At 38.1% G+C, this 24974-nt stretch overlaps 2 protein-coding genes across 41 annotated transcripts in view; one reads left to right on the top strand and one right to left on the bottom strand.

Annotated features, from left to right (window-relative positions):
• DRAM2 (DNA damage regulated autophagy modulator 2) lies at positions 1-21833 on the bottom strand. 31 transcript variants are annotated; one of them, XM_077951443.1, is made up of 13 exons: positions 21708-21833; positions 21247-21443; positions 20811-20868; positions 19339-19402; positions 18473-18634; positions 13495-13639; positions 8303-8370; positions 6807-6946; positions 4617-4698; positions 2607-2768; positions 1958-2040; positions 897-989; positions 1-361 (listed from the first exon to the last, which is right to left on the bottom strand). In XM_077951443.1, the coding sequence occupies exons 5-13, from the start codon at positions 18486-18488 to the stop codon at positions 254-256; spliced, it is 897 nt and encodes a 298-aa protein (XP_077807569.1). In that variant the 5' UTR covers positions 18489-18634; positions 19339-19402; positions 20811-20868; positions 21247-21443; positions 21708-21833; the 3' UTR covers positions 1-253. The 31 variants fall into 31 exon arrangements, with proteins under 31 accessions (XP_077807569.1, XP_077807598.1, XP_077807576.1 ...); XM_077951472.1 differs by having other exon boundaries at positions 21247-21398; XM_077951450.1 differs by having other exon boundaries at positions 21247-21446; positions 21770-21833.
• The window catches only part of CEPT1 (choline/ethanolamine phosphotransferase 1), a 46181-nt gene continuing 42362 nt past the window's right edge, over positions 21156-24974 (top strand). For 2 of the 10 annotated variants that reach the window (XM_015148072.3, XM_077951406.1), the window contains exon 1: positions 21156-21493. Coding sequence is in view for 2 of the 10 variants with exons in the window: in XM_015148081.3 (XP_015003567.2) it covers positions 22151-22313 (163 nt within the window). In the remaining 8 variants the exon portion in view is untranslated. Of the gene's footprint in view, positions 21647-21979; positions 22314-24974 lie in introns of those variants that run through there. The other 8 variants (XM_015148062.3, XM_077951402.1, XM_015148054.3 and 5 more) reach the window with 5 other exon arrangements.

Below are 24974 nucleotides of genomic sequence, written 5' to 3'. Positions count from 1 at the left end.
TCATAGTCTTTCGACTTTATTTTCTAGGATAGAAAAGTATAGGCATAGGTGTTTTTAATAGTCTTCTTGATGATATCCTTTAAAATAATCTATCAAATGGCTTCTTTCATGTTTCCTGATTATCAGTATTCATCAATGTTACTGTCAGCCTTGATTAACTGGTTGAAAATTTCAGAGCAGAATAAGCAACTTCTGTGAACCTTTCCCCAATCCCTGAGAATCATAATCATTACAGAAATATTTTATCCTTTCATCAAATATCTCTGGAAAGTAGCCGTGTTCGTTCACTGTTAATAGGGCAAGGTGCAGTGTCATAGAGGGTTAATCCATGTAAATTGGCTTCCACCCGTAAAGAAATTTTCTGGAACAGAAAAGAAAATTATATATAGAAGTTTCCTCCTTAAAGAGAGATCACTCCTTCAATATGTTCTATAGGCTACCTTGTGATTACGAATGTAAATCAATTCTAATGGTAATAAGAGTGAGACAACTGTTTTACTGTCAAAGGTATCTTCTTTGTACCAATTAAAATCTGGAAAAACCAAGCTTCTGTATTCATAAAGTTCCTTGTTTTTCTTTGGTTTCTACTAAGAATCAGTATAATGTTGAGAATGACCTATGTAAAAGTACACAGAATCAATAAAAATTTCTATGTAAGAATTTCTGAAATTTATTTTATAGCCCAATTTTCAAGGCTAAATCTTGCTAGCAATACACTACTTCTTTAAACACAGAAACAATTTACCTGAAAAGTTACATCACTTGTTTATGATACCAAATCATAAACAGTTAATTTTCAAAAAGGCTGAGAGTTGCCTATGGAAAGTTCTCTTAGTCCACCTTCCTGGACTAAGAGAAGGAAGTCTCACTGAATGAAGCTAATACTGTTTTCTTACCTGAAAATCACGAATGTAAGTCAGGAAAAAACCAAAGAAGGAAAATGACATAGACCATTCTGCTGCGGTAGTGATCATGTGAAGCACATAACCCTGAGTCAGAGGAAAAAAACAACAGTTTTGTGAAATTTCATTTAAATGATCTATATACTATGTTTCAAATAAAAAACACACAATTCTTACAAAACAATGGAGCTTCTGAAAATCAACCCTTGACTTACCAGGCATATATCTCTAGAATTAGAGAGCCAGCATTAGGAAGTCCTCCTAAATGACACTCTATTTATTTCACTGGGAGCGAATAAAATTTCCACTTAAATAGCTAAGACAGAACAGGATCATTTTTACTCTACAAACGAGAAATTACTACTGCCTTACCCAAAGCCATAAGATTCATAATATGTGACTAAGAAAAGTTTAACAATGCTCAGAATAAACTTAGTAAGTGGTGTGTTTATGATATTAAATAATATATGGGTTACAATTGGGAAAATCTAGTAAATTATTTCATTCATTACCACAAACATGTCCAATTTGGGGTTAATTCTTAAATAAACCACCACCAAGTGGTTTGTGAAAACAGAGGAATTCAATTTATTCTTTAGTATATGTTCCCCTTCCTTTATTCTCAGGGTCCAAGATGCTATCTACATTCAGATATTGACAATACTGAAACCTAAATGCAGAGTCTATAATCAATTTCCAGATAACAAAAAGTGGGAGATGTCTTTTCAATTCAGAAAACAAGTACTGAAAACATAAATGATCGTGGTTGGCTATATTATATACTATACCCACATTTAGGGGAGTCAATTTCTCAGAAAACTCTTTTGCCATCACAGTGCTCTTCATATTTTGACAATATCTACAGATCACAGGTAACAGGAGAATATAGAAGGTTCTACATAAACCCTACCATATCCAGAAAATAATTTTAATACAGAACTGATTATTCCACCAGAAGACTTTCATTGTTACTGATGAAATGAAAAACACATCAAGATCAACCAAAATAACCATCTTTAATATAAAACGAAGTTTTATAGACTATAAGTTCTTACTTTGTCCTCGGGGTTCCAATGGAGTTTCTGCTCTAAATCAGTCCCAAAATTGCCACTGTGCAAAATTGATGAGCAAGTCAGCACTATAAAAACATAAGTCAAGGAAGAATCTCAGAGAAGACCTCAGAGAACAAAGATAACTTTACAGTCTAAAAGGATTACTCACACATTTATTGCTAAGGTCTGAACCCATTTTCTTAAAGACTTAATGTTACACAGCAGTGGTACTGTAAAACAAAATGTGCTGCTCAGAGGGTTACAACAAAATGGTTCTCACAGTCAAATCCCACCTCTTTGTTCAGAAAATTAGCAGTTCTATCATAATCTTTAACTAAATAATGGTTCTCAGAGATGGCATTTACTCATCCCTCATTTCTTTAAAGTGAGTATGATCAGGCTCAACATTTTTGTTCCTAGCTCAATTACTGAAGTGCTATGTACAATCTGAATTTTATATTTCAAATTCTTTAGTTTAGGGTTCTGAACCTAAGAATCTCTCCTACAAAAAAAAAAAAAAAAAGAAAGAAAGAAAGAAAGAAAGAAAAGGCTTCTTACACTGCACCAATAGTGTTCACTTAAATTTTGTCATTCAATTCCTTTCCAAGTGTAGTCACATTGTACAGTGAAGGATACTGCTAAATGCACTTACTCCACACCAGATAACCAACAATAGTCTGATCCAGAAGACTTGCTTGCCATGGATTTTGGGCTGCATTTGGTAGGAAAGGATGGTCTGAACAAACATATATAATGAGCCCATACCAAAGGTAAGCACAGCTCCACTTACATGTGCAGCAAAAAGGGCTGTTTTCTGAGAGATAGAGAGAAGAAATACGTCAATAAAAGAAAATCAGAACACATTGGCAACACAACATTTAAAAGCACAAGTCAGAGATTTCAATAGGACATTCACTGAGTAGAGAAGCTCAGCCAACTCTACAAACAAATTACTTTCTGAGGTAATTTTCTCTCATAATACTCAGCATAAACCTGAGGATTATAGTAATACCAAACTATTTCATACATCTCCACTGGAAATATAATAGGAACTATTCAATTATTATTTTCTTCATTTAATAATATATTTACTTGGTGCCTATTAGGTGCTAGGCACTATTCTAAATCTTCAGATCCATTAGAGAACAAAACAGCAAAAATCCAGCTCTGAGTTTAGTAAAGATACACAAACAATAAATATAAACTTCAGAAATAAGGAAATTCCAGTGTGCCTCATGGTGCTAAGTGTCATAGGAAAAGCACAGTGCAGTAAGAAAAGATTAGGATGGACTGCAGTGCTGGGAACTGGGAGTTTCCATTTAAATTCAATTTAACTGTAAATAAAATTTAAAGACTCAAGAAATTGAAACATTTTCCCTTGGCTCTAGCTTGATTGGTTTTATATAGTTACGCTGCCATAAGCCAAGGAACACCAAGGACTACTGGTAATCACCAGAAGCCAGGAACAGATTCTCCCTCTGAGCCTCCAATAAAGAATCAACCCTACCAACACCCTGATTTTAGACTTCTGGCCTCCCAAACTTTGACAGAATAAATTTCTATTCAGTCACCCAGTTTGATATTTTATTATGGCAGCCATAGAAAATTAATATAGATTTCTGCTTACTAAACTTTTACTACTCTCCTTTGATAAATTTTGTATGAAGAAAAAAATTCCTCTAAGTAGGCAGTGAAGACAATTGCCATGTAGTTATTTTACTGAACATATACAAATTTGTTTTAAAAGAAATTCAATTTTTATTTTTTAAGTTAGATTTTTCAAATACCATTTTATAGCAATTATTAGGCATCTCTTTAAATGCAGGCAACCATAGCAATAACAGAATTTTTTATAATCCTGCATAGTCCCTTTAACCTCTCTCAATAAGTTACTAAATAATTAATGAAAGCATGTTTGTCCTAAGTACTACGCTAGGTGCTGGAAATACAACGGTGAACGTTTCAAAACCATTGTGCTTGTAATTAATAAAGAAATACATCAACTAAAAAATAAAAATAATAAATTTACAACCATGGATATAAAGGGCGTTACGGCATACCAAACAGAGGAAACAGTATGTGAAAGAGAATTAAATAAGCTTGTCCTATTTAAGGAGCACAAAAAGTGATATATACAATGGAGACATTAAGAAGGGGAATAATGCAAAATTAGGCTTGAAAGGTAGACATCAGCCAGATCATACAAGATCTTTGAGTTAGGCAGTTTGGTGGTTTAGCAAATTATTTCTTTCTCTCTTGATTGTATCTCTTTCTACATAATTTTTAAACCTGTAGAACTTTAAGCAAGGACACAGGGAAGCAAAGTGAGATATATATACATTTCCAAAAGATCACTTTTACTGCAATATGAAGAAATGACTCAAGGAATGTAAGAGTGAATTCACAGGAACCATTGAGGAGGCTATGGCAGTAGCTCAGATGAGAGATGATTAAATCTAAACTAGCTGAGAATAAGACAGTAAGGAGGGAAGTAAAGACAGAAATGGAAAGAAGTGAATGTCTTCAAAAAATATTCAAGAAGTAAAACCAGTAAGTCCCGACTCCATTTAAAACACAGTGCTAGCCTCTCTTCCAAGCCAATATCTGCAAAGGTAAACCATTTATAGACCTGGTTTTGTAAAATTTTTCCTGTATAAATTACCTAGAATTTGTCTCCACAAAAGAAAAGGGGGAAGTGGAGGAGGAAGCAGCACACTCGCCATTTTAAGTAGTAAACGTTTACTCTGGAAAGGAAGGAGATCCTCATTAGGATAGCGGTGAGTAAAAAAGAAAGAAAGAAAGAAAGAGAGTCGTTTGATATCTGCGTAATGCTACAGGATCTGGTTATAAACAGGGCCCAGCAATAAAGCCATCAGTGAAAGATGAAGAGGGCAACTAAAGTTGCATGAAGAGATGTTAACAAAAGAGAAAAAGTAATTTAATTCAAAATTACACGGCCATAGGTACTCTTGGGGTGAAGGTAAATTAGAATAAAAGCTAAAAGCAAAATAATAAAGAAAGTATATAGGCTACCTTAAGTAAATGAGATAAAGGTGGAAAGGCAGCTTGTGTGGGTGCTATCAAGAACTGCTATTAGCATTTGCTGGGCTGTGTAAACAAATATTGGAGATCCATTTTTACCATAAAAGTGATGAGAAACATTGTTAAATTGACCAAGAGACAGAGAATCACCATCCTCACACTGAAATTCCCCAAAACATTTTTTAACAATGAGCTACAGAAACTGATTAGGGAAGGCAGAACTCTATTTGTGGCACAGACAGCTAGCTAGTAGTACACCCAAATTGTTGGTATCCTTTCATAGTATAAAGTGGCTGCTGGGAAATAATGTCTAGCAAAACTACATTTTCTCCAGGGTCCATTTTTTCTGACCTGTGCACACCTGCTGCACCCCTATATCTAGCAAACATGAATGTCAATGGAATTACATGAGTTACTGTCAGGTGACAAAAATTCTCTCCTTCACCAAACCCAGCTCAGCTTACTCTGAACACTCTTGTCAACTAGGTCCTGACTTCTGGGTTGCCATGTTCATCTCATCTCTGCATTGTCCAATTTTAGCAAGAATCTTGTTCAATTTAGCCATAATCCTCCATTCTCAATATCTGATCACCATAAATATAATTATCACCTCTACCATGCCTCAAGTGATGTCTAATCACCCTGGTCTGCCTTCACCAAGAATCCTATTAGGTCAGCGCTATGGTTTTGACATTTGACCCCTCCAAATCTCAAGTTGCAATTTGATCCTCAATGTTGGAAATGGGGCCTAATGGCAGGTGTCTGGGTCACAGGCATGGATCCCTCATGAATAGACTGATGCGGCGGGTTGCGGGTGGTGAATGAGTTCTCGCTCTATTCATTCCTGTGAGAGCTGGTTGTTAAAAAGAGACTGGCACCACCACCCCCTTGTTTCCTCCCTTGCCACGTAAAGCTCTGCACACACCAGCTCCCGCTTTGCTTTCCATCATGTGTAAGCTTCCTGAAGTCCTCATCATAACCAGATGCTGGCATCATGCTTCTTGTACAACCTGCAGAATCATGAGCCAAATAAAGCCCTTTTCTTATAAATTACCCAGCCTGAAGTATTCTTTTATAGCAACACAAAACAAACCAAGGCAGTTTAACCAGAATTCTTTCTTAACCTTTACGTTTCCAGCTTAGTAATTTTCCATCCACTAACCACTGCACCCTGCTCCACAGCTATAAATTCCCACTTTTACTTGTATTCAGAGTTGAGCCCAGTGTTTCTTTCCTACTGCTCTCTCTGTGGAGAACTGAAAAATATTTGATGAAGGTTGACCACTACTTTCACATTAAGTATTTGACATTATTTTTTCCTGAGAAAAAGCTAGAAGACCTACAGCTCTTCCTTTCATTTCCTCATATATAAGGCAGGACACCTAGGAATGCAGGCAATCAATGAAAACATCCAAACAAGTAGATAAAATAGGTAAATGATTATAAATTGTTAGGCATGCTAAAAACAAAACTTTTAAAATCTGTAATTGTGTCACTTATAATTTGTATCAATTTTGTTTCAGTAGTGAGTTGAAGTAATCTCCAACTAAATAGTAATGAAGACTCTATAGTCCTGTGGATCCTTAAAAAAAGTTAAAATAATTTGTATTTGTTCAGACTTTTAAATATGAATTTTTCTAGTTGTGCAAGTAGCTATTTCTCATAGGGTCAAATAATTTAAAGGAAGTGATTTCTATTTTGTTAAGGTAAAGAAATATCAGCATGTAACTGAATGCTTCAGGTTTCCCTTTTAATATATAGTATATTTATGTACTTAAGGAAAATACCTATGCTGGGCTAGAACACAAACCTGGAAGTTTGCCACAACAGAAAGTCCTAAACAACTCAGTATTCCAAGTACAAGGCCAGCCTTGTTTAATTTGATGATAACGTTCTCTTCAGGACTCAGAGCATGAACTTGCTTATAACGAACATAAATGGTAGCAATGCCTGGGAAAAGATAATCCAAAAAACAACAAAGTAATAAATAACCAAGAAATAAAGTTGCCAATGAAGAGTTCACAAATGTCACTGCTATCCAGAATCACAGATTTCCCTTTTAAAATTAACCAGAGAGAATAAAAAGAAAAAAACAAAAAACAAAATAGCTGTAGTTTTGTTTTTGCTTTTAAGAGATGGGGGTCTCTCTATGTTGCAGAGGCTGGACTCCAACTCCTGACCTCAAGTGATCCATTGGACTCAGCCTCCCAGATAGTTGGGACTGTAGGCACATACCTGTGTGCCTGGCTCATGCTGTGGATGTTGGAGAGCCTTAAGGTTGTATTACAGAACTACTGATGTCTCCAGTGACTAAGCAAATCATTTGCCTTCCATGGGTCTCATATTTACAAATAGTTATATAAAACACAACATATTTTTATGATTAACATCAGAATCAGAAGTAACTAGTTCTAGAATATAGATAAAATGGGCATAGGCAAAAAACCCAAAAGCTTATTTGTGTCACTCTCATATCATTTTATTTCAAATTACAACTTGGCTCAATAAGATATAGCAGCCAATTACACAGGGGGAAAAGCCCACCTTACCATATTTATCAGTCAAGGACTAGCTAAATCAAATTTTCCACTGCAGAAATATTGCCAGAGAATTCAACAGTGTAGAAAGCATTACAGAGATATGCTGGTAAAGACGTGTTTCTAAAGAGTTTGGTCATGAGACGAACTTCTTTAAGTTGAATTATCTTCCTGATTTCCATTTTTGACCCAAGCAAATAATAAACATCATACAGAAGAATGCAAATATTTAAAACAATCACACTTGATGGAAAAATATGTGCGTAAACCATTAATAAAAATTTGGTTCAAAATAAACAGGGCCATGAAATACTTTAGTAGCAACTCTATCCCTTTAGCATTAGAATGTTGCTCAAAAATCAAAACATGGTTCCATCTTTATTCTCAAACACCTAAACTGCTTATCCCAAAGGAATTTAGTTAGGATTAGTTGTGGTCAGCTGCATCCACAACTCTTTGTTCCTTACTGGTTGCTTAAGAAGTCCACTACAGTCCTCAAGGAATATATGGTTATACTTAACAACTTCCATTTGAATGAATAGTAGAATAATCCTATACATATTTTTTAAAGGTTTATTCCCATAAGTCAACATTTCTAGAAAAGTGTTTATCTTTTAAAAGGAGCATAATTATGATCAATTATTTAGTGATAACATACTCTCAAATATAACTAGAAAGTAAAACAAGTAACACTCCGGTGTTGAAAGAAGAAAATACAGTAGCAATTTGGCTATTAAGTATTATTGTTAAAATCACTTTCAATACTTACATAAAACTGCCGCAATATTTAGCATTGCCCCAAATAAGCATTTTTCTGGAGCCAGTGTACCAGTGTCACTGAAAGAAAAAAAGGAAGATATGTGCATTTCTCACACTAGATAGACACATATATTTCTTCTAAGGGATAAGAATACCAGGAGTTACTTCAAACCTCTTATCTTTTATAAGTCCATGAGTTCAACTCATATCATTTTACACAGAGAACATGACAATTTGAGTTCACAAATATCTGCCTACTTCACTTTCTACTCACATCATTTTTAAGATTATTTCTCTTCCACATAGTAGAAATCAATATATACTGATTTTTAAAAAGCTATCCTTGATATGTTAAGACTATGTTATTGACCGACCATCATTCAGGCAGATGAATTTATCTGTCCCACCAGAATACTCCTTAAACACCACAGGCTTTTCACAACTCTGCCTTTTTGCACCTTTTGTTGACTATGCCTGTATTCAATTAACACCTATTAACCTACTGATCAATTTTTAAAAGTATTATCAAGTACTTACCATGTGCCAGACACCATTTCAGAAACGGGAACACAGTGATAAGTAAAATAGACAAAGCCCCTGCCCTCGCAGAGCTTACATTCAAGACCAGTTTTGAGTCTCTTCCCCTCTATAACCTTGGATGACTCCTCTAGCAGATAGTGACTCACACAGCATGCTTTCTGAACTTCCATAAACTCACTTACCACACAGCATTGCAATGTATCCACTTACATGCCTGTCTTTCAGGGCAGTATGCAACACACCCAGGCAGATTAAAACCCCACCACTTACTTACTGCAGGACCTTAGGTTCATCCTTTTATCTCCCTAAAACTGTTCCCTTCATTTGCAAAATGGGGCTATTCATTCCCTCCCAGCTTCATCATATCACTATAAGGATGAAATGTAATGGTAATGCATGTTAAGTATCTAGCACAGTAGCAGGCTCATGGGAGATACCCATTAAATATTAGTTATTTTCCCCTTCTTAAAACTACTACAAAGATTAAAAAGACAATGTCTTTGGCCTTGAATTGACATACTACAGGAAAGAGATAATCAGGGTTTCAACTAAGACAATGCAATGGGGATAAAAAAGAAATAGAAAGTTATAGCTGGTAAGAAGCCATAACATTTAGTAAACATTTAGATTAGGGGTGTTAGGAAATGGAAAATATTAAACATGAATTGTAAGGATTGCTGCTTCTAACTTTACAATTCCGTGAGTCTTTCTCTTAAAAAATAAAAATAAAAATCTGCAGTGAAAATAGAGAAACAAAAAATAATGTATTTGTAAAGAAACAATTATAAAATAACAAAACAGATCTTTTACATACAAAAGATTTTGGTACTTTGACCATCTTCAGGAGGAGGGAATAAAAAAGTAGAAGTTCCTTCTACTTTTCAAATTTTCCACAATATATATGTATTATTCTTAGAAAAAAGAAATCCATAATTTTCATAGATATACTTCAAATGGTACATGTAAGTTAACAAAGGCATGCATTTCCAGGATGGTTGGCTAAGAGTGTTTCTTCCTTTGGCTCAGGACAGAATGACAAACACTGGCCTACAAATGAAAACAGCCATGCCCATCACCTCATTATCACAGCACTTCATCTCAGTGGTCACAGCATCACCAAAAAATGTCTGACCTTCTAACATCAAAATATATGTTATCATTATTGTATATGTTAAATGTTGGCAAAGTTTAAATGTTTTTAGATTAAAAATATACATAGATGTTGTAATATTTCTTCTCTTACCCCAGTGGCTAGTCACTCCCTTGGGCATCCACTACTTGAACCAACTGAGAGAACACCTGAAGCACACTTATAGCAAAATTGCCTTTGAAGTGAAATTTACATTTGGTTATGTCCACTGGGGCTGTTAACAGCTAAACTTTTTTTTTTTTTTTTTTTTGAGACAGAGTCTCGCTCTGTTGCCCAGGCTAACAGCTAAACCTTTTGGATAGGATCTATGAACTGAAAAGAATTTTGCAGACTAGCTAGTTTAATCATTTTGCAGATGAAGGAAATGAGCCTACAAGAAATAAAAATAAGTACTAGAGTTTAAATATGTATGTCAGAATGTTGGAGAAAGACCTCAGGGTAATACTAAGTTCAACAGCAGAAAAATTAAAAAGCAGAAGGGGCAGAACAGAAAAAGATGTGCCTAGGGTGCTTTTTAAAGAAAATCACATGCAGTACCATCAAGGAAGTGAAACTCTGAAAAAGAACTAAGTGGCATTTTATATTACAGTAGTCCCTTGGTATCTGTGGGGGACTGGTTCCAGGACCCCCATCAGATAACAAAACCTGGGGATGCTCAAGTCTCTTACATAAAATGGTGTAGTATTTGCATATAACCTATGCACATCTTCCCATATGCTTTAAATTATCTCTAGATTATTTATAACATCTAATACACAGCACTTCATTCCTGTGGATTCAACAAAGTACTTGGCACTTGGCAAACTCAAGTTTTGGAACCTGATGGAATTTCTGCAGAATATTTTCAATCTGTGGTTGACTGGATGTATAGAAGTGGAACTATGGATACAGAGGGCTGGCTGTACTAAAAGTTCTTCAAAATGAAAGCAGACAAGTTCTCAGATGGAGAAAAAAATACTGTGAAAGACCCTCACAAATGTTAAATATGTACCTTCTGGAGTTACTAAAGAATGGTGTGGCTCCTTAGGCTACCTATTCCACTAGCAGAGTGGTAATTATTTATCAAATTATTCCGCGAAATGGAAGCTTAAATTCTAAAACATTTTTGGGTTTTGTAAATCTTCCCAAACTGCATCCAATTTGTTTATATCTTTTGTGCCAAGCCATACCACTGCAGAAACAACATGTAATGTCCAGATCTTTTCTTGACATTTTTAAAAGATAAATTTAACCTTCCAATTTATCATTCTTTAAAAGATTCCTATTTTCTGTGTTGGAAAGGTTATTTTTCTGAAGGTAAACAAATAAATGAAACAACCACAACAACAACAAAACAAAAAATATTACTTAACAATAGCAACAAAATCTGGCATCTCTATGAAGAGACCGATGTTTCAAAAGCATCATATAGAGGTTGAATACTTTCAGGGGCGGACCTAACTATATTCCATGTGAAATCATCTAGATTAAAACCCATTAGTAGTTGCTTAATCATACTTAATAACAATGTTTTAATAATTATGCTTTCTTCATCTCTCTGCCCTATGTAATTTATTTACCTTTTATAGAGAAATTTAAGCCTCAATAGCTCAGAAACCATGTATATGATTATGATTTCCTCATATCCTTTTTGTGAATGTATAAATAGATGCAATACTTTTAAAAGCATGTCTAGAAATGTCAAACGAAAAATGTAGATGCCCTATTACCTATCTAGCAATCTCACTTCTAGAAATCTACCTCACATCAATATCACTATGTAAAGTTATATGTAATAAAACCTTCATTATAGCACTGTTTGTAACAGCCAAAAAAATGGAAGAAAGAATAAGTAAGCAATTTCTGTCAACATCCTATCACTTTTTACACACGAAACAAAATTAAAAACCCAAAAAAGTGAGAAAGGAGGAGAAAAAAAAGAGAGAGTTTTGTACATACAGGATAATAAGATAAAACAAACCAAACTCTGGAAGGAAATCTACCAAACTATGAATTGTCTCTAGGGTATAGAAATTGGAGGGTGTCAGGAAGGGATTTTTGCTTTTCATTTTTATAATCACTCTGGTATTATTTAAAATTTGTTGTAATAATTACTGCCATTGCAATTTTAAAAAAAGAGGGTTATTATAGCTTCTTGGCCTTTTGGCTAAGATCAAGTGTAAAAAAAGAGCATATGCAACTGACTATCCCTTCTTCATTGTGAGATTTCAAAAATGTTATCTATCAATTTTGATACTTAATACGTCAAAAATATCTAGGCAGCATAAAGAGTAAGAGCCTAGCTTCTAGAGTCAAACTGTCCAGGTTTAATTCTTGGTTCCAACACTAACTGAGTTGTATGTTAATGAGCAAATAACTTCACCTCTCTGGACCTCATTTCCTTCTGTCTCAAATGAGGATCATAGTTCCTATCTTATCCAGTTGTTGTAAGGATTCAACTATTTAGGACATGAAGAATGCTTAGAAAATTACTTTCTACGAGGCTGGGCGCAGTGGCTCATGCCTGCAATCCCAGCACTTTGGGAGGCCAAGGTGGGCGGATCACGAGGTCAGAAGTTCAAGACTAGCCTGACCAACATTGTGAAACCCCGACTCCACTAAAAATACAAAAGTTAGTCGGGCGTGGTGGTGTATGCCTGTAATCCCAGTGACTTAAGAGGCTGAGGCAGGGGAATCACTTGAACCTGGGAGGCAGAGGTTGCAGTGAACCGAGACTATGCCACTGTACTCCAACCTGGGCAACAGTGTGAGACTCCATGTCAAAAAAAGAGAAAAAAAGAAAAAAAAAAAAACACAAAGTTTTGGGCATGGTGGCTCACACCTGTTAATCCCAGCACCTTGGGAGGCTGAGGCGGGTGGATCATGAAGTCAGGAGTTCAAGACCAGCCTGACCAACATCGTAAAACCCCATCTCTACTAAAAATACAAAAAATAAAAAAATTAGCTGGGCGTAATGGTACACGCCTGTAATTCCAGCTACTCAGGAGTCTGAGGCAGAAGAATCGCTTGAACCCAGGAGGTGGAGGTTGCAGTGAGCTGAGATTGCACCACTGCACTCCAGCCTGGGCAACAGAGCAAGACTCCATCTCCCAAAAAAAAAAAAAAAAAAGAAAATTACTTCATATGTAGTAAGTGTATCAAGAAATGCTTGTTGTTTCCATTATCTTTTCATATTATTATTATTATTGTTTGTAGCTTTTTTTTTTTTTTTTACTTTAAGGGGAGAATAATTCCAATTCTATATTCTGAAATAACTTCAAATACTTACTTAGAAAACAAGGCACTAAGGAGTCACAGTTCAATAACCAGTTCACAAACTGAATCTTACTGAGCCGTCTCTACATTTATCATAAAGGAAAAGCCAAATTTAAGTTCCTTTATATATTTTCTTTATTGTTGCAATGCCAGTGTAAAATCTGATTTTTAAAAGGTTGACATTAAATGTCGGCTTCAATGTTAAAATAAGAATGAGACATAAAGAGTCTCCTATCTAAAGAATACATTTCACTTACCTGATATAAGGTAAAGCTGGGTCTATATGGTGGAGTGTTACTGCAGTAATGTATGAAAATATGAAAGCAGCAGATGTCCAAATTACAAGAGCTGAAGGAAGGAAACTTAAGCCTTGCTGAAACCACCACATTTCAAACAGGTTTTCTGAAATAGAAAAAACATATTAGAAAATTCACAAGGGTTTCCTCATCCTACTTTAGCCATCCACACCCCACAGCCTTGTATTTACCACCCCAAGCTGTTTCACCTCTGAAATCATCCCTCATGCCATACCCTAACACTCGCTCTCCTTCCCTTTCTTAGTGAGTGGAACCAAGATTCACCCACTTGACATAGCTAGACACCTGCTTTCTTGTCCCATCTTCCCATCGAAAGTACCAAGGACTGTTTATACTTCCTCCTAAATTTATTTCAAATCTACCCTTTTTCTCCATCTTCACTGTCATTACTTTACCCAAACCACCATCATCTCTTGGTCAATTATAACTTCCTAAGGGGTACCTGTGATATTGTGAAATATATATGTATTTGGTCTTCATCCCATTTCCTGGCAAAAAGCTCTTAAAAACGCTTGGAATCTCCAGGGTAATAGGAGTGTCTTCTATATACTAATAAGGCTTGCAGTTCATAGATAGTTTTAGGATGGGAGCTGGTCACAGGAAAGACCAAGGCATAATTACAGGGTTGGATATTTAGTCCTCCATCCCCAATTCCAGGAAGGCAGAGAGAGAGGATGACAGTTAAGTTGATCGTGCCTGTGTAACCCATAAAAACCCAAAAGCACTGGGTTGAGAGAACTTCTAGATAGCCAAGTATGCGGAGATTCCTGAAGGATGGCATACCCAGAGAGGGTGCAGAAGCTCCGTACCCCTTTCCGTATCCCTTGCCTTGTGCGTCTGGTAAATATAAGCGTTTCTCTGAGTTCTGTGAACCACTCTAGCAAATTAATCAAACACAAGGAGTGGGTAGTGGGAACCTTGGTTTACAGCCAGTCAGTTAGAAACATGGGTAAGACAATCCAGGCTTGTGATTGGTGTCAGAAGTTGGGAGGTAGTCTAGTGGGACTGGGCCCTCAACCCGTGCAATCTGATGCTATCTCTAGGTAGATACCATCAGATTTGAATTAGGGGACATCCAATTGGTGTCGGCTGGTGGAGAGAAATCTCCATACTTCTTGATGATCACAGAAGTATTGTGTTGATTATTGAGTGAGAGAACAGGAAAAACACTTTGGTTGGTTTTTCTTCCTCTTTTTTTTTTGAGACAAGGCCTCACTCTGTTGCCCACGCTGGAGTGCAGTGGTGCAATCACAGCTAACAGCAGCCTTGACCTCCCTGGCTCAAGTGATCCTCCCACCTCAGCCTCCCAAGTAGCTGAGACCACAAGTATGCACCACCATGCCCAGCTAACTTTGTTATTTGTAGAGATGAGGTCTCATTATGCTGCCCAGGCTGGTATCAAACTCCTGGGCTCAAGAAATCCTCCCACTTCAGCCTCCCAAACTGCTGGAATTATAGGTATGAGCCACCCAGTCCAGCCTAGTTTTTCTATTATTACTCAGTCCTCCTCCAGTCTTGACCAAACCAATCTAGACTCCATTCTAAAACCAAAATAATCCTTCTAATTTCAAAATACCAATCTGATCACCTTATTCTCCTACAATGGTTTCCCCTACACCCTTAGTCTTTCCTCCTTAACATGGTCCATAAGGTCCTTGCATCGTCTGTCTTTACTTATCTTTTTTTTTTTTTTTTTTGAGCCAGAGTGTCACCGTGACACCCAGGCTAAAGTGCAACGGCGCAATCTCGGCTCACTGCAACCTCAGCCTCCTAGGTTCAAGATTCTCCTGCCTCAGCCTCCTGTGTAGCTGGGATTACAGGCGTCTGCCACTATGTCCAGCTAATTTTTGTATTTTTAGTAGAGATGGGGTTTCACCACATTGGCCAGGCTGGTCTTGAATTCCTGACCTCAAGTGATCCACCTGCCTTGATCTCCCAAAGTGCTGGGATTATAGGTATGAGCCACCGTGCATGGCCTGTCTTTACTTATCTTTCTATATTCACCTCTGGCCATGCTTGGTTCTCAATTCTTTGCTCTAGCTATCATTATCTCATCATTATTATAAAAGCAAACACCTAGCATTTACTATGCCTTACCAGTGTTTACTAAACACCTTAAATACATGAAATAACGTACTTTCCTCAACAGAATTACAGTGGTTAAGACAACTGCCCAAAGTCATAGAGCTGGATGTGGTGGAGACAGGATTCGAACTCAAGCAATTTGATTCTAATGCCCAATCAACTATGCCACACTGCCATAGCATATTTCTTGCAGATCTTCAAATGTGTCATGCTCTCTAGCACACCTTCAGAACTTCATGGTGACTACAACACTACCTACCCAGTTAACTTTTATGTGTTTTTCAAGGCTCAATCTTTCCAGCTTCAGTTGAGTGTCCCTGCTTTGTTTTTAACAGCACCCTTTACTTCCCCAACCAGAGCACTCATTACATTTAACTTGCTTGTTTGGTTTTCACTTCCTCACTAAACTTTAAGTTCTGTGAGAGCAGGAAACAACTGTTGTGTTCACTATTATATTTCCAGCTCTTACATGGGGGCGGCGGGAGTCGGGGCAGAGACAGAGGGCCTAAATACCCCCATACCACACATCACCACTTTCTTCCTTGAATTCCAGACTAAGGATGTTATTAAGTAATAATGAGTCAACGATGTGAATTAAGAAACACTGGAACAACTTCATGCTTTTAATTTTTTTAATTTAATTTTTTAAAATATAGGAATACTTTTAAATTAGAATACTCCTATGTATGTGAGAAAAATTTCATGTTTGAAGGTGCATCTTCTCATATTTTTTGATGACCTAAAGAAATTTAGTGTTTCCCATGAACTTTGTGAATACTTACAGCTTCCTCATCTGAGACTGACTTTCCAAAGAATGAAATCTCAGCCATTTTTGATTCGTATTTGTCATTTACTCTGGCCATCTGATTTGTTGCTAAATATATACACTTGCATTTCATAATCTTCTCTTTTCTCTTCCTTTTTCCTTGTCAGTCCTTAACATCCCATCAATATCTTTTTTCATCTATTCAGTTAATCATGACAAGTCCTTGCCAAAATCCTATTGGTGCTTTCGCCTGTATAGGTTTCCAGGACAAGAGTCCTTAATTTACATAATTTTGAGTCATTTCTAAGATCTTTAAATTTTTCATTTTTCATCTCTTTAAATGTTAATTTCTGTTTCTGATCATTCCCATAAATCCTTAGGGGTCTATGTCAGTTTAGCTGTCCCTTGTACATGTTTTACAGTTTTTGACTCTGAGCCTATATTGGACAATCTTAAAATCTGGAAGTATCCTAAAAGGCTTAACTAAGGGTGAGTCATTACAGAGAGGATCCGTATTTGTTTTTTCCAGAGAGTATGGCACATCAGCAACCCGGGCCAACTTTATGTTAATTTCTTGGCTTCTGGTTTTTCAGACCGTGTAGGTATGTGAATTTGAACTTTTTGACTATGAGTGATGGCAGACCCTCCAGTTTCAAGTTTTCAGGTGGTATCTTTATTCCCCCACCTGGAGCTGTGATGAAAATGAACAAATTTCTTTGTGACCTCCCTTTGCCAGGAGGGAGAGATTTTTCTGGCCCACCTATGACTGAGTGTGTAGACTTTTGTGGGTCCTGGCTGAAGTTGGGGGAAGGTGCTTCTCCAATACCATGAGTTGTACAATTTCAAGTGGAAATACTTAAACTTTATTCTATGAAAACATCACCCACTGAAACACAGGTACCATTTACACCAACTACCATGGAATGGCACCCATTGGAGCTATGTGCCTGGGAGGTTACAGGGGTATGAATTCTATCTCTCTGCTTTGGGTAGAGAGCAGCCTGTCACCTGTCCCTGATTGTGCTTTACTTCTGCCATCAGCCAAATGCCCACAAAGGAAATATACTGCTAGTATACTACTCTAGTTTCGGCTTTTTTTTTTTTTTTAACTTTTTAGCCCTGGAGATTTCCCTTTCGTAGAAGACCTGTCATGAATTTAATGAGCTAATTTATTCAGCATTTTGGTGTACTGGTAAAAGGGATTTTCAAATATTTTGTCCACCTCATTGCTAGTAGCAAAATCTCCTGCCCCTTTGTTGTTTTACATGTCTAAATCCTTCCTTTTCTTCAAAAGTTCAAATGTTATCTTCCACAGACAACTTTACCTAAGCCCTTTGTAGACAGAAATAAGCACCCCTTTCTCCGAGAACATTTGATTTTCACATCTTTCAGAGCTCATTATCTTCTATAGTATGAAAATTGAGGATGGTGTCTTAAGGGAATAAAATCTTTCCACTTCTCTACCTAAGCAGAGCAGAGGACCTTACCCATAGTAATCATTCAATTATGTGTTGAATGAACAGCCAAAGCAAAATCCTTTTAATTCCCAAAACTGTTTATGATTTTTCTATTTCAGTAAACAACATTACCATTTTTTTCAGGTTATGACAATTCTAAGACTTCAGAGGAATCTTAAGGTCTCTCTTATAAAGTCCTCACATGCTGTCACCAAGTGAGGGCAATTGTATTTCTACAAGTCATTTAAACCATTCTTCTTCTCAGTTCACACTGTACCTATGTGATTCTGACTTTCAATTCTCTTGCCCTATGTGCTTTTTCCTTCCCCTTCACCCATTCCACTTGCATTACCGAATTAACACTCCTAAAGTATTCCTCTCCTCAAAACTGTTTTTTTAAATAAAATTGTGTGAACTTAAGCAGGTTTCATAACTTGTCTGAACCAGTTTCTCCTTTGAAAAATGGAATAATGTGAGGCAGGGTGCGGTGACTCACACCTGTAATCCCGCACTTTAGGAGGCTGAGGTGGGCAGATCATGAGGTCAGGAGTTCGAGACCAGCCTGGCCAGCATGGTGAAACCCCGTCTCTACTAAAAATACAAAAATTACCCAGGCATGGTGGCATACACCTGTAATTCCAGCTATGCGGGAGGCTGAAGTAGGAGAATGGAGGCTGAGGTAGGAGAATCACTTGACCCTGGGAAGCAGAGGTTGCAGTGAGCCGAGATTGCACCACTGCACTCCAGCCTGGGCGACAGACTGAGACTCCATCTCGAAAAAAGAAAAATGGAATAACGTTAAGGTTATCGGCACAGATTGTACCAGCTGATATAGCAACCACTGCTACATGTAACTATTGAAATTAACATCTCAATAGATTAAAATTAAATAAAAGTTTTAATTCCTTAGTCACACTAGCCACATTTCATATGCTCAAAAGCCACGTCATCATCCTGGCCAACATGGTGAAACCCCATTTCTACTAAAAATACAAAAAATTAGCCAGGTGTGGTGGCAGGCACCTGTAGTCCCAGCTACTTGGGAGGCTGAGGCAGGAGAATCACTTGAACCTGGGAGACAGAGGTTGCAGTGAGCCGAGATCATGCCACTGCACTCCAGCCTGGCGACAGAGCCAGACTCCGCCTCAAAAAAAAAAAAAAAAAAAAAGAAAAGAAAAAAAGCCACACGTCTAGTGGCTACCATTCAAGACAGTAAAAATTTAGAACATTTCCAAGATTGTGGAAAAGTTCTACTGGACTGTGCTGAGTAGTTTTCGTACAGCTTATACTGATAGCACAAGCAAAGAACCTAACACATTGCTGGTGCATAATAAATGGTAGCTTTCAATATTATCTGTTAAATAGTATAAAATAATACCCAGTTCATAGAGGTTTATTCAACGATTAAATAAGATATGTATTTTCAGAGATGATCAGTATATACTTGTTCCTCTTATAATGTGAAAAATGAATTACCTGTTTTACAAGTTCACAAAATGTTAGTCTTCAGATCTGCTCATACCTGCACCTTTTGTAAGTCCTAAAATCCACAAAGAAAATAGGAAGTTTTTCTCTCAATCCAAATAATTTTAAACACGTACAGTTTTAAGTTAACACACCATATTGTTCACGGGCAGAATACTAGGCTATAGCATTGTTAACAGGTTCTTTTTCTTTAAAGAGTTGACACTTGAGTTTTTTACAATGATGTTGTACCATCTGGAATTAAATAACGTTTTAATTCTAGGATATCAATTTTCATATGCATTCTCACATCCAACACCTTCACTATCTTAAAGAGGATAAAAGAAAAATCATTGACTCCTCCTATAGAGAGACAACATGAGGAAAAAAATGATAGATTAAACAAAATAAAGCAATTGCAAATCCATGTGATATAAAGAACACAGCTGTGAGACGACATTTCTCCAACTGCAAGTCCTGCCTTTACTACTGCCCAACTCTGTGATTTCAGGCAATTTACTTAGCTTCTGAGTTACAGTACTCAAAGAGTTGTTCCTTGGAGTGGAGTAGAATAAGCACACAATATAATAATGATAGCTGATTTATTAATTATGTAGTTATAAGGCCACAGGTATGGAGTACAACTTCTCTGTATGAATTTTTTCTATGTATGAATTATCTTGGATTCATATCTCCTTAGGCTTTGAGAGTCCTAGTTGTTTAAACTGACAATTTATAGAGAAGCAGGGCTTGAAATAAATGGTTTACCAGTTTGCGAATGACAACTGAGGAATTTAAATGCATGGACTAGTTGAGGAAGACTAATTGTCAATGTGTTTTTGCCTTTGAAACCCGAAAGCATTGCTGAGTAATTGTCAACCAAACAAAATTAGAATTTTAATGATTCATAATTAAAAAAACCTTTCAAAATAATTGAGAGTATGCAGGAATAAATTTCACAGGGCAGTAAGAACGTTTATAAAAATGTTCTTGTAGGCTGGGCGCGGTGGCTCATGCCTGTAATCCCAGCACTTTGGGAGGCTGAGGCGGGCGAATCACGCGGTCAGGAGACTGAGACCACCTGGCCAACATGGTGACACCCCGTCTCTACTGAGGCAGGAGAATCGCTTGAACCCGGGAGGTGGAGGTTGCAGTGAGCCAAGGTCCCGCCACTGCACTCCAGCCTGCCAACAGAGCGAGACTCCATCAAAAAAAAAAAAAAAAAAGGTATTGCATCTCTAGCCTATCTTCTCTGCTTTCTTTGAAGTTCCATGAATCAAAACTGTGATTACAATTTTTTTAATAAATATTTAAATACCCGTGGTAATAAAACGAATTCCTCATGCTGTCTCTGCCAAGTGGTGAATGCTAGGAACTAAGTAAATTCTCGAAGTTCCAAGTGAACGGTCAGAAAGCCTTAAGCTGCTTTTAGAGATGCACAGAATCATCAGGCTCAAAGCAAAATACAATTTAAAAATACTTACTTTTCTAAACTCTAACTTGGCCTCCTGACAAACGTAATATTCTCCTAATGGTTAAATCCTAAAGAGTATAGAAAATTAAGTTTTTTAAAAAGCTGCATCAAATGTTACATTAAGAGAAATGAGGACAATCCGATAATGCAATGCAAAATACAGAGTTGCATTTGGTTACTGATTTATAAATTAAAATTTGGGAGAACTGGAAAGATTATTTCTACAGTGTTTCTGTGTTTTTCAGATGTATCCTACTATAAAACACGGTTGTGAAGATACCCAGGACAGGCAATTTCCTTTCTGTGTAGGACCCACCCGCTGCGATAGAATTGAGTGTAAAAGGCTGAGCTTCGTGTAAACACAAGGTCACCAGGGATCATAATTTCAAACTCTCCCCTCCCCCTCACTCCCTCCAGCCACCAAGGTATCTGAACCCAGAACTCACAACAGGAACGTGGACTCAACTGCAGCTTTTGTGGGAAGGGGATGAAGATTCTTGGTAACTGCTTCAACAAACCAGAGGAATTAAATAGACCTTTGATTTTTCTCCGGAGGCGCGAAGCACTAGGCCGTTTGAGGATCTCCGCTCCGTTTTGCCTGGGACCAGGAAAAGACGCGAGAGACGGAACTCGCCACCAGGCACTGCTTGGGGAAGGAGGAGAGTAGGGGAGACCAAGAAAGAGGACAGAAAGGTAGGGCACGGAGAGCTGAGCCCAGCTGCACTCATCCCCGCCCCCGGAAACCCCCGCAGCTCCCGCCCCAACCAGCCCCTCTCTGGCGCCTGGCACAAGGTAGCCCCCGGAGGCAATGAGAGCCAGCACGAGTCTCGCGCGCCCGCGACGCGGGTAAGGGGGCTCCAGGCGGCGCCCACTTCCCCAGGCTGCCAGATCCCAACCTCTGACGCACCCTTCTAAAGGGAGCGGGCTCCAAGCGCTGGGGCCTGTCGTTTCTCCCCTACTTCGGCTTACCTTACCAGACGGACCAGCGCTGACCGATAGCGCCTAAGCCCGCCCGCTAGAAGGAGACAGGGCTGGGCCTTAGGGCGCGCTCCCGATCTGACCGGCCGGCCCCCGGGGCGCGCTCACGGCCCCGAGGAGCGCGCTTACGGCGCTGCTCTTTCAAACCTTGTTTCCCTTTACGGCAATCGCGAAAGTGTCGTGAACGTGCTGCCGCCGATCAGTCATCCAGTCGGCTGGAGTCGGAGGTGGTATCTGTAGGGGTGCGCTTGTTGGGGTCAGGGTAAGGCTGCGGGACGCGGTCACTGGGCGTGAAGGATTTGAAGGGCGTTGTAGGGGCCGGTGGAGAAAGGACTGGATGCTCTGGGGCGGGTCATTAGGATATAGCTGTGTATGGACTCGCGCGAGGCGAACGCCGTCCTTCCTGGCGCAGGGTGGCCTCGCGCGCGGGGTTGTGGGGAGGCGAGGGGCGACTGCCCCCTTGCTCCTCTGTGGAGACATTGGGGTGGCGGAGCGCCGGCGCGGGAGCCGGGGGACTGTTGTGTGAGAGCCAAAGGTAGGGGTGGGAAGAACCATGGAGGGCCAGCGCTGAGCGGGCCGAGGGCTGGGAGCGCTACCCGTGCGGAACGGACCTTGCCTGTCAGGTCCACACCCTCCTGCCCGAATGCTGGCAAGTCCACACACCGTGTGGCATCCTCTGCCGGGTTTGCCTCTCCTTAGGAATGCGGTGCTGATGTTTGTGGCTGGGACTCGATTCTGGTTAGCAACTTTTCTAGAAATTTCAGCCTATATTGATAAGCTGTGAGACTGCTAGCCGGCGCTTATTTCAGCAGTAGTCTTGCAAGGAGAAATAACCAGAAGAGTTGCTGGTGTTTGCCAGTATTCCCAGAAACACTGCATGAATGGGATCTTTACGTTTAGTAGTGTTTAACTTGTTTTCTCCAATTCAGTGCTTGGCATTTTGGTGTCATTTTTGCCATTTTGCATCATTAGTATTAAATATATAATTTTGCTTGAAGTATTTTAGTTCATCAGTAAATCCGTAGTATAATAGTAGGCAAATTCATAGTTGTCTTTCAGCAAATGTTAGTGTCTTGTATATGGACAAAGAATAAAGATGTATTGCCTCCTCGAACTATTAGGAATATGTCCAGTCCGTAGATGTTGAGTTGAACGACTTATAACACAAGTTAGACTTTGGTAAGGGCATTTAGAGCATTACTAAATTAGAGCCATTGCCATTCACATAAAATTCGAGATTGAGGTTCTAAAAGTATTTATTTGCCTATTCATTTTATGCTGAGAAAAACTAGTTAAAGCCCCCTGCGCAACTTGTCTTTCTAACACTTCTAAGAAATAAATTAGGTAAATCTACCTTGTGTTAATACCAATTACATTTTATTGCACGATTTCTTTGTTTTCTAGGCTGCAGATTTGTTTTTTAAGCTGGCTAAAGGTGCTGATGTCCTTTTTGAGGGTCATGTTGTGCTATTTTTTTAAGAGACTAGAAAAATAATCTATAAAATGCCAAGCTTTTGCTGATGTTTGTGTTGTGTGTGTGTGTTTTTTAAGGGGGAAGAAAGCTATTTCCTCTTTTAAGGAGTGCAAGATTTCACTTCAGCAAAACGCTAGATCTAAATTGTGTTACACAGCCCTGTTTTTGCTTCCGAGTCTGCTGAAAAGGCTTTTGTTTTTGTAAACTTGCTCTATGTATCACTTGTTAAATAATGCTGAACTTAATCCTGTGATCCTATTAGTTTTCTTTTCCTTTTTTTTCCCTCCTTTCTTTCCTTGTTCTTTATAATTTGCCCTTCCTTTCTGCTAGTGTTGCCATGAATATTTTTCTTTAGCCAATTACCTGTGAAAAGACTGTAAACATACTGCTGAATCAGTGCAGATCAAAACTTGGCACCCTTAGACATGGCAGGGATGGACATTCTGGAATTTCACACAACAGGTTGTATATTGTGTAAGCTTACCTTATGCACTGCTCAGGAGTTAAGAGTTTTGTTTTTTGTTTTTTTTTTTCAATGTGATACTTGTCAGCGGTTCCCCATGCTAAAGTCCACACAGGAATAATGTAGCCAGTATGCCATTATCCTCAGCTGATATAAATGCAACCGTTGTGCATGATAGACTTTTTTAGTAAAGGTATTGATTAAATATCTCTGATTATACTTTTCTACCTTTTTTGGATTTTCCACATAAATATTTATGCTTGCACAAAGAAAATTCTTTGTCAGACCGTATGTGTTTTCCTAGTTCTCCTCTGGACTTAAAACAGTTTGTTGATAGCATTCATAACTTAGCTGTTTATGAAACCCCACCCTCCCCCTTTTGAGCTTCTTAAATGTATGGAATGGTATATTTCAGTCTTTTTGTTTCCTCAGAGTCTGGAACAACTAAGTGTTTATTAAATACTAGACGAGTAATATTTGTTAATTGTTCAGTAAGTACTGGTTACCTACTAGTAGGGTGTGGTGGCACATGCCCGTAATCCTAGCTACTCTGTGGCTGAGACACAAGAATTGCTTGAACCCAGGAAGAGGAGGTTGCAGTAAGCCAAGATCACGGTACTGCTTCCAGCCTGTGCTACAGAGCGAGATCCTGTCTCAAAAAAATTAAATTAAATTAGATTAAAATAAGTATTGATTATCTACATAGTGCTAAGTATGGTATGAGCTTGTGGGAAAAGAATGTTAACAAGACAGGCTTGGCCCATGCACTTGTGGAGTACACAGAAGTGTGGGAGAAAGACCAAAAAAAAAAAAAAATCAAACAAAAATAGTTCAAAGTGTGATGAGTGCTTTAAAGGGAGCAGAGCACTGGAGCCAGATTTTAACAGAGAGGGGAGTTACTGATTACAAGTGAAAAGGCTATAATAGCTATAGGACTGTGACAGTATTATTATGAACTGACTTACAGCGTTACAGCTGATGGGAATTTTATACAGTTTAAGATATTCACTTGTGCTATTATGATATATGAAAACATATCCTCAGTGAACAAATAATTTTGGCTGTGTTCTAAAGTTACAGATTTATTTATAAGCACATTGGTTGCTTTCCATTACATCCAAGTAAAATCACAACTCTGCATTAATTCTCCAAACTTCATTTTATCTCATTCTTCCATCTGGTTTACTCCTGTCCATCTGTGGTGATCTCTCTTGTACCTGAGCAAGACAAACTCTTTACTGTAATCTCAGGGTGTGTTC

This window comes from Macaca mulatta, chromosome 1 (genome assembly GCF_049350105.2).
Source record: "Macaca mulatta isolate MMU2019108-1 chromosome 1, T2T-MMU8v2.0, whole genome shotgun sequence".
Lineage (NCBI taxonomy): Eukaryota > Metazoa > Chordata > Mammalia > Primates > Cercopithecidae > Macaca > Macaca mulatta.
Note: the sequence above shows the minus strand (reverse complement) of the source record. Positions and strands in the feature narration are given on the sequence as shown.

Coding starts and splice junctions, on each gene's coding strand:
- DRAM2 (XM_077951443.1), bottom strand. Junction 990..1,957: donor ATTGGAACCCCGAGGACAAA/GTAAGAACTTAT, acceptor CCTCTGACTCAG/GGTTATGTGCTTCACATGAT. Junction 362..896: donor CTTACATTCGTGATTTTCAG/GTAAGAAAACAG, acceptor TTTCTGTTCCAG/AAAATTTCTTTACGGGTGGA.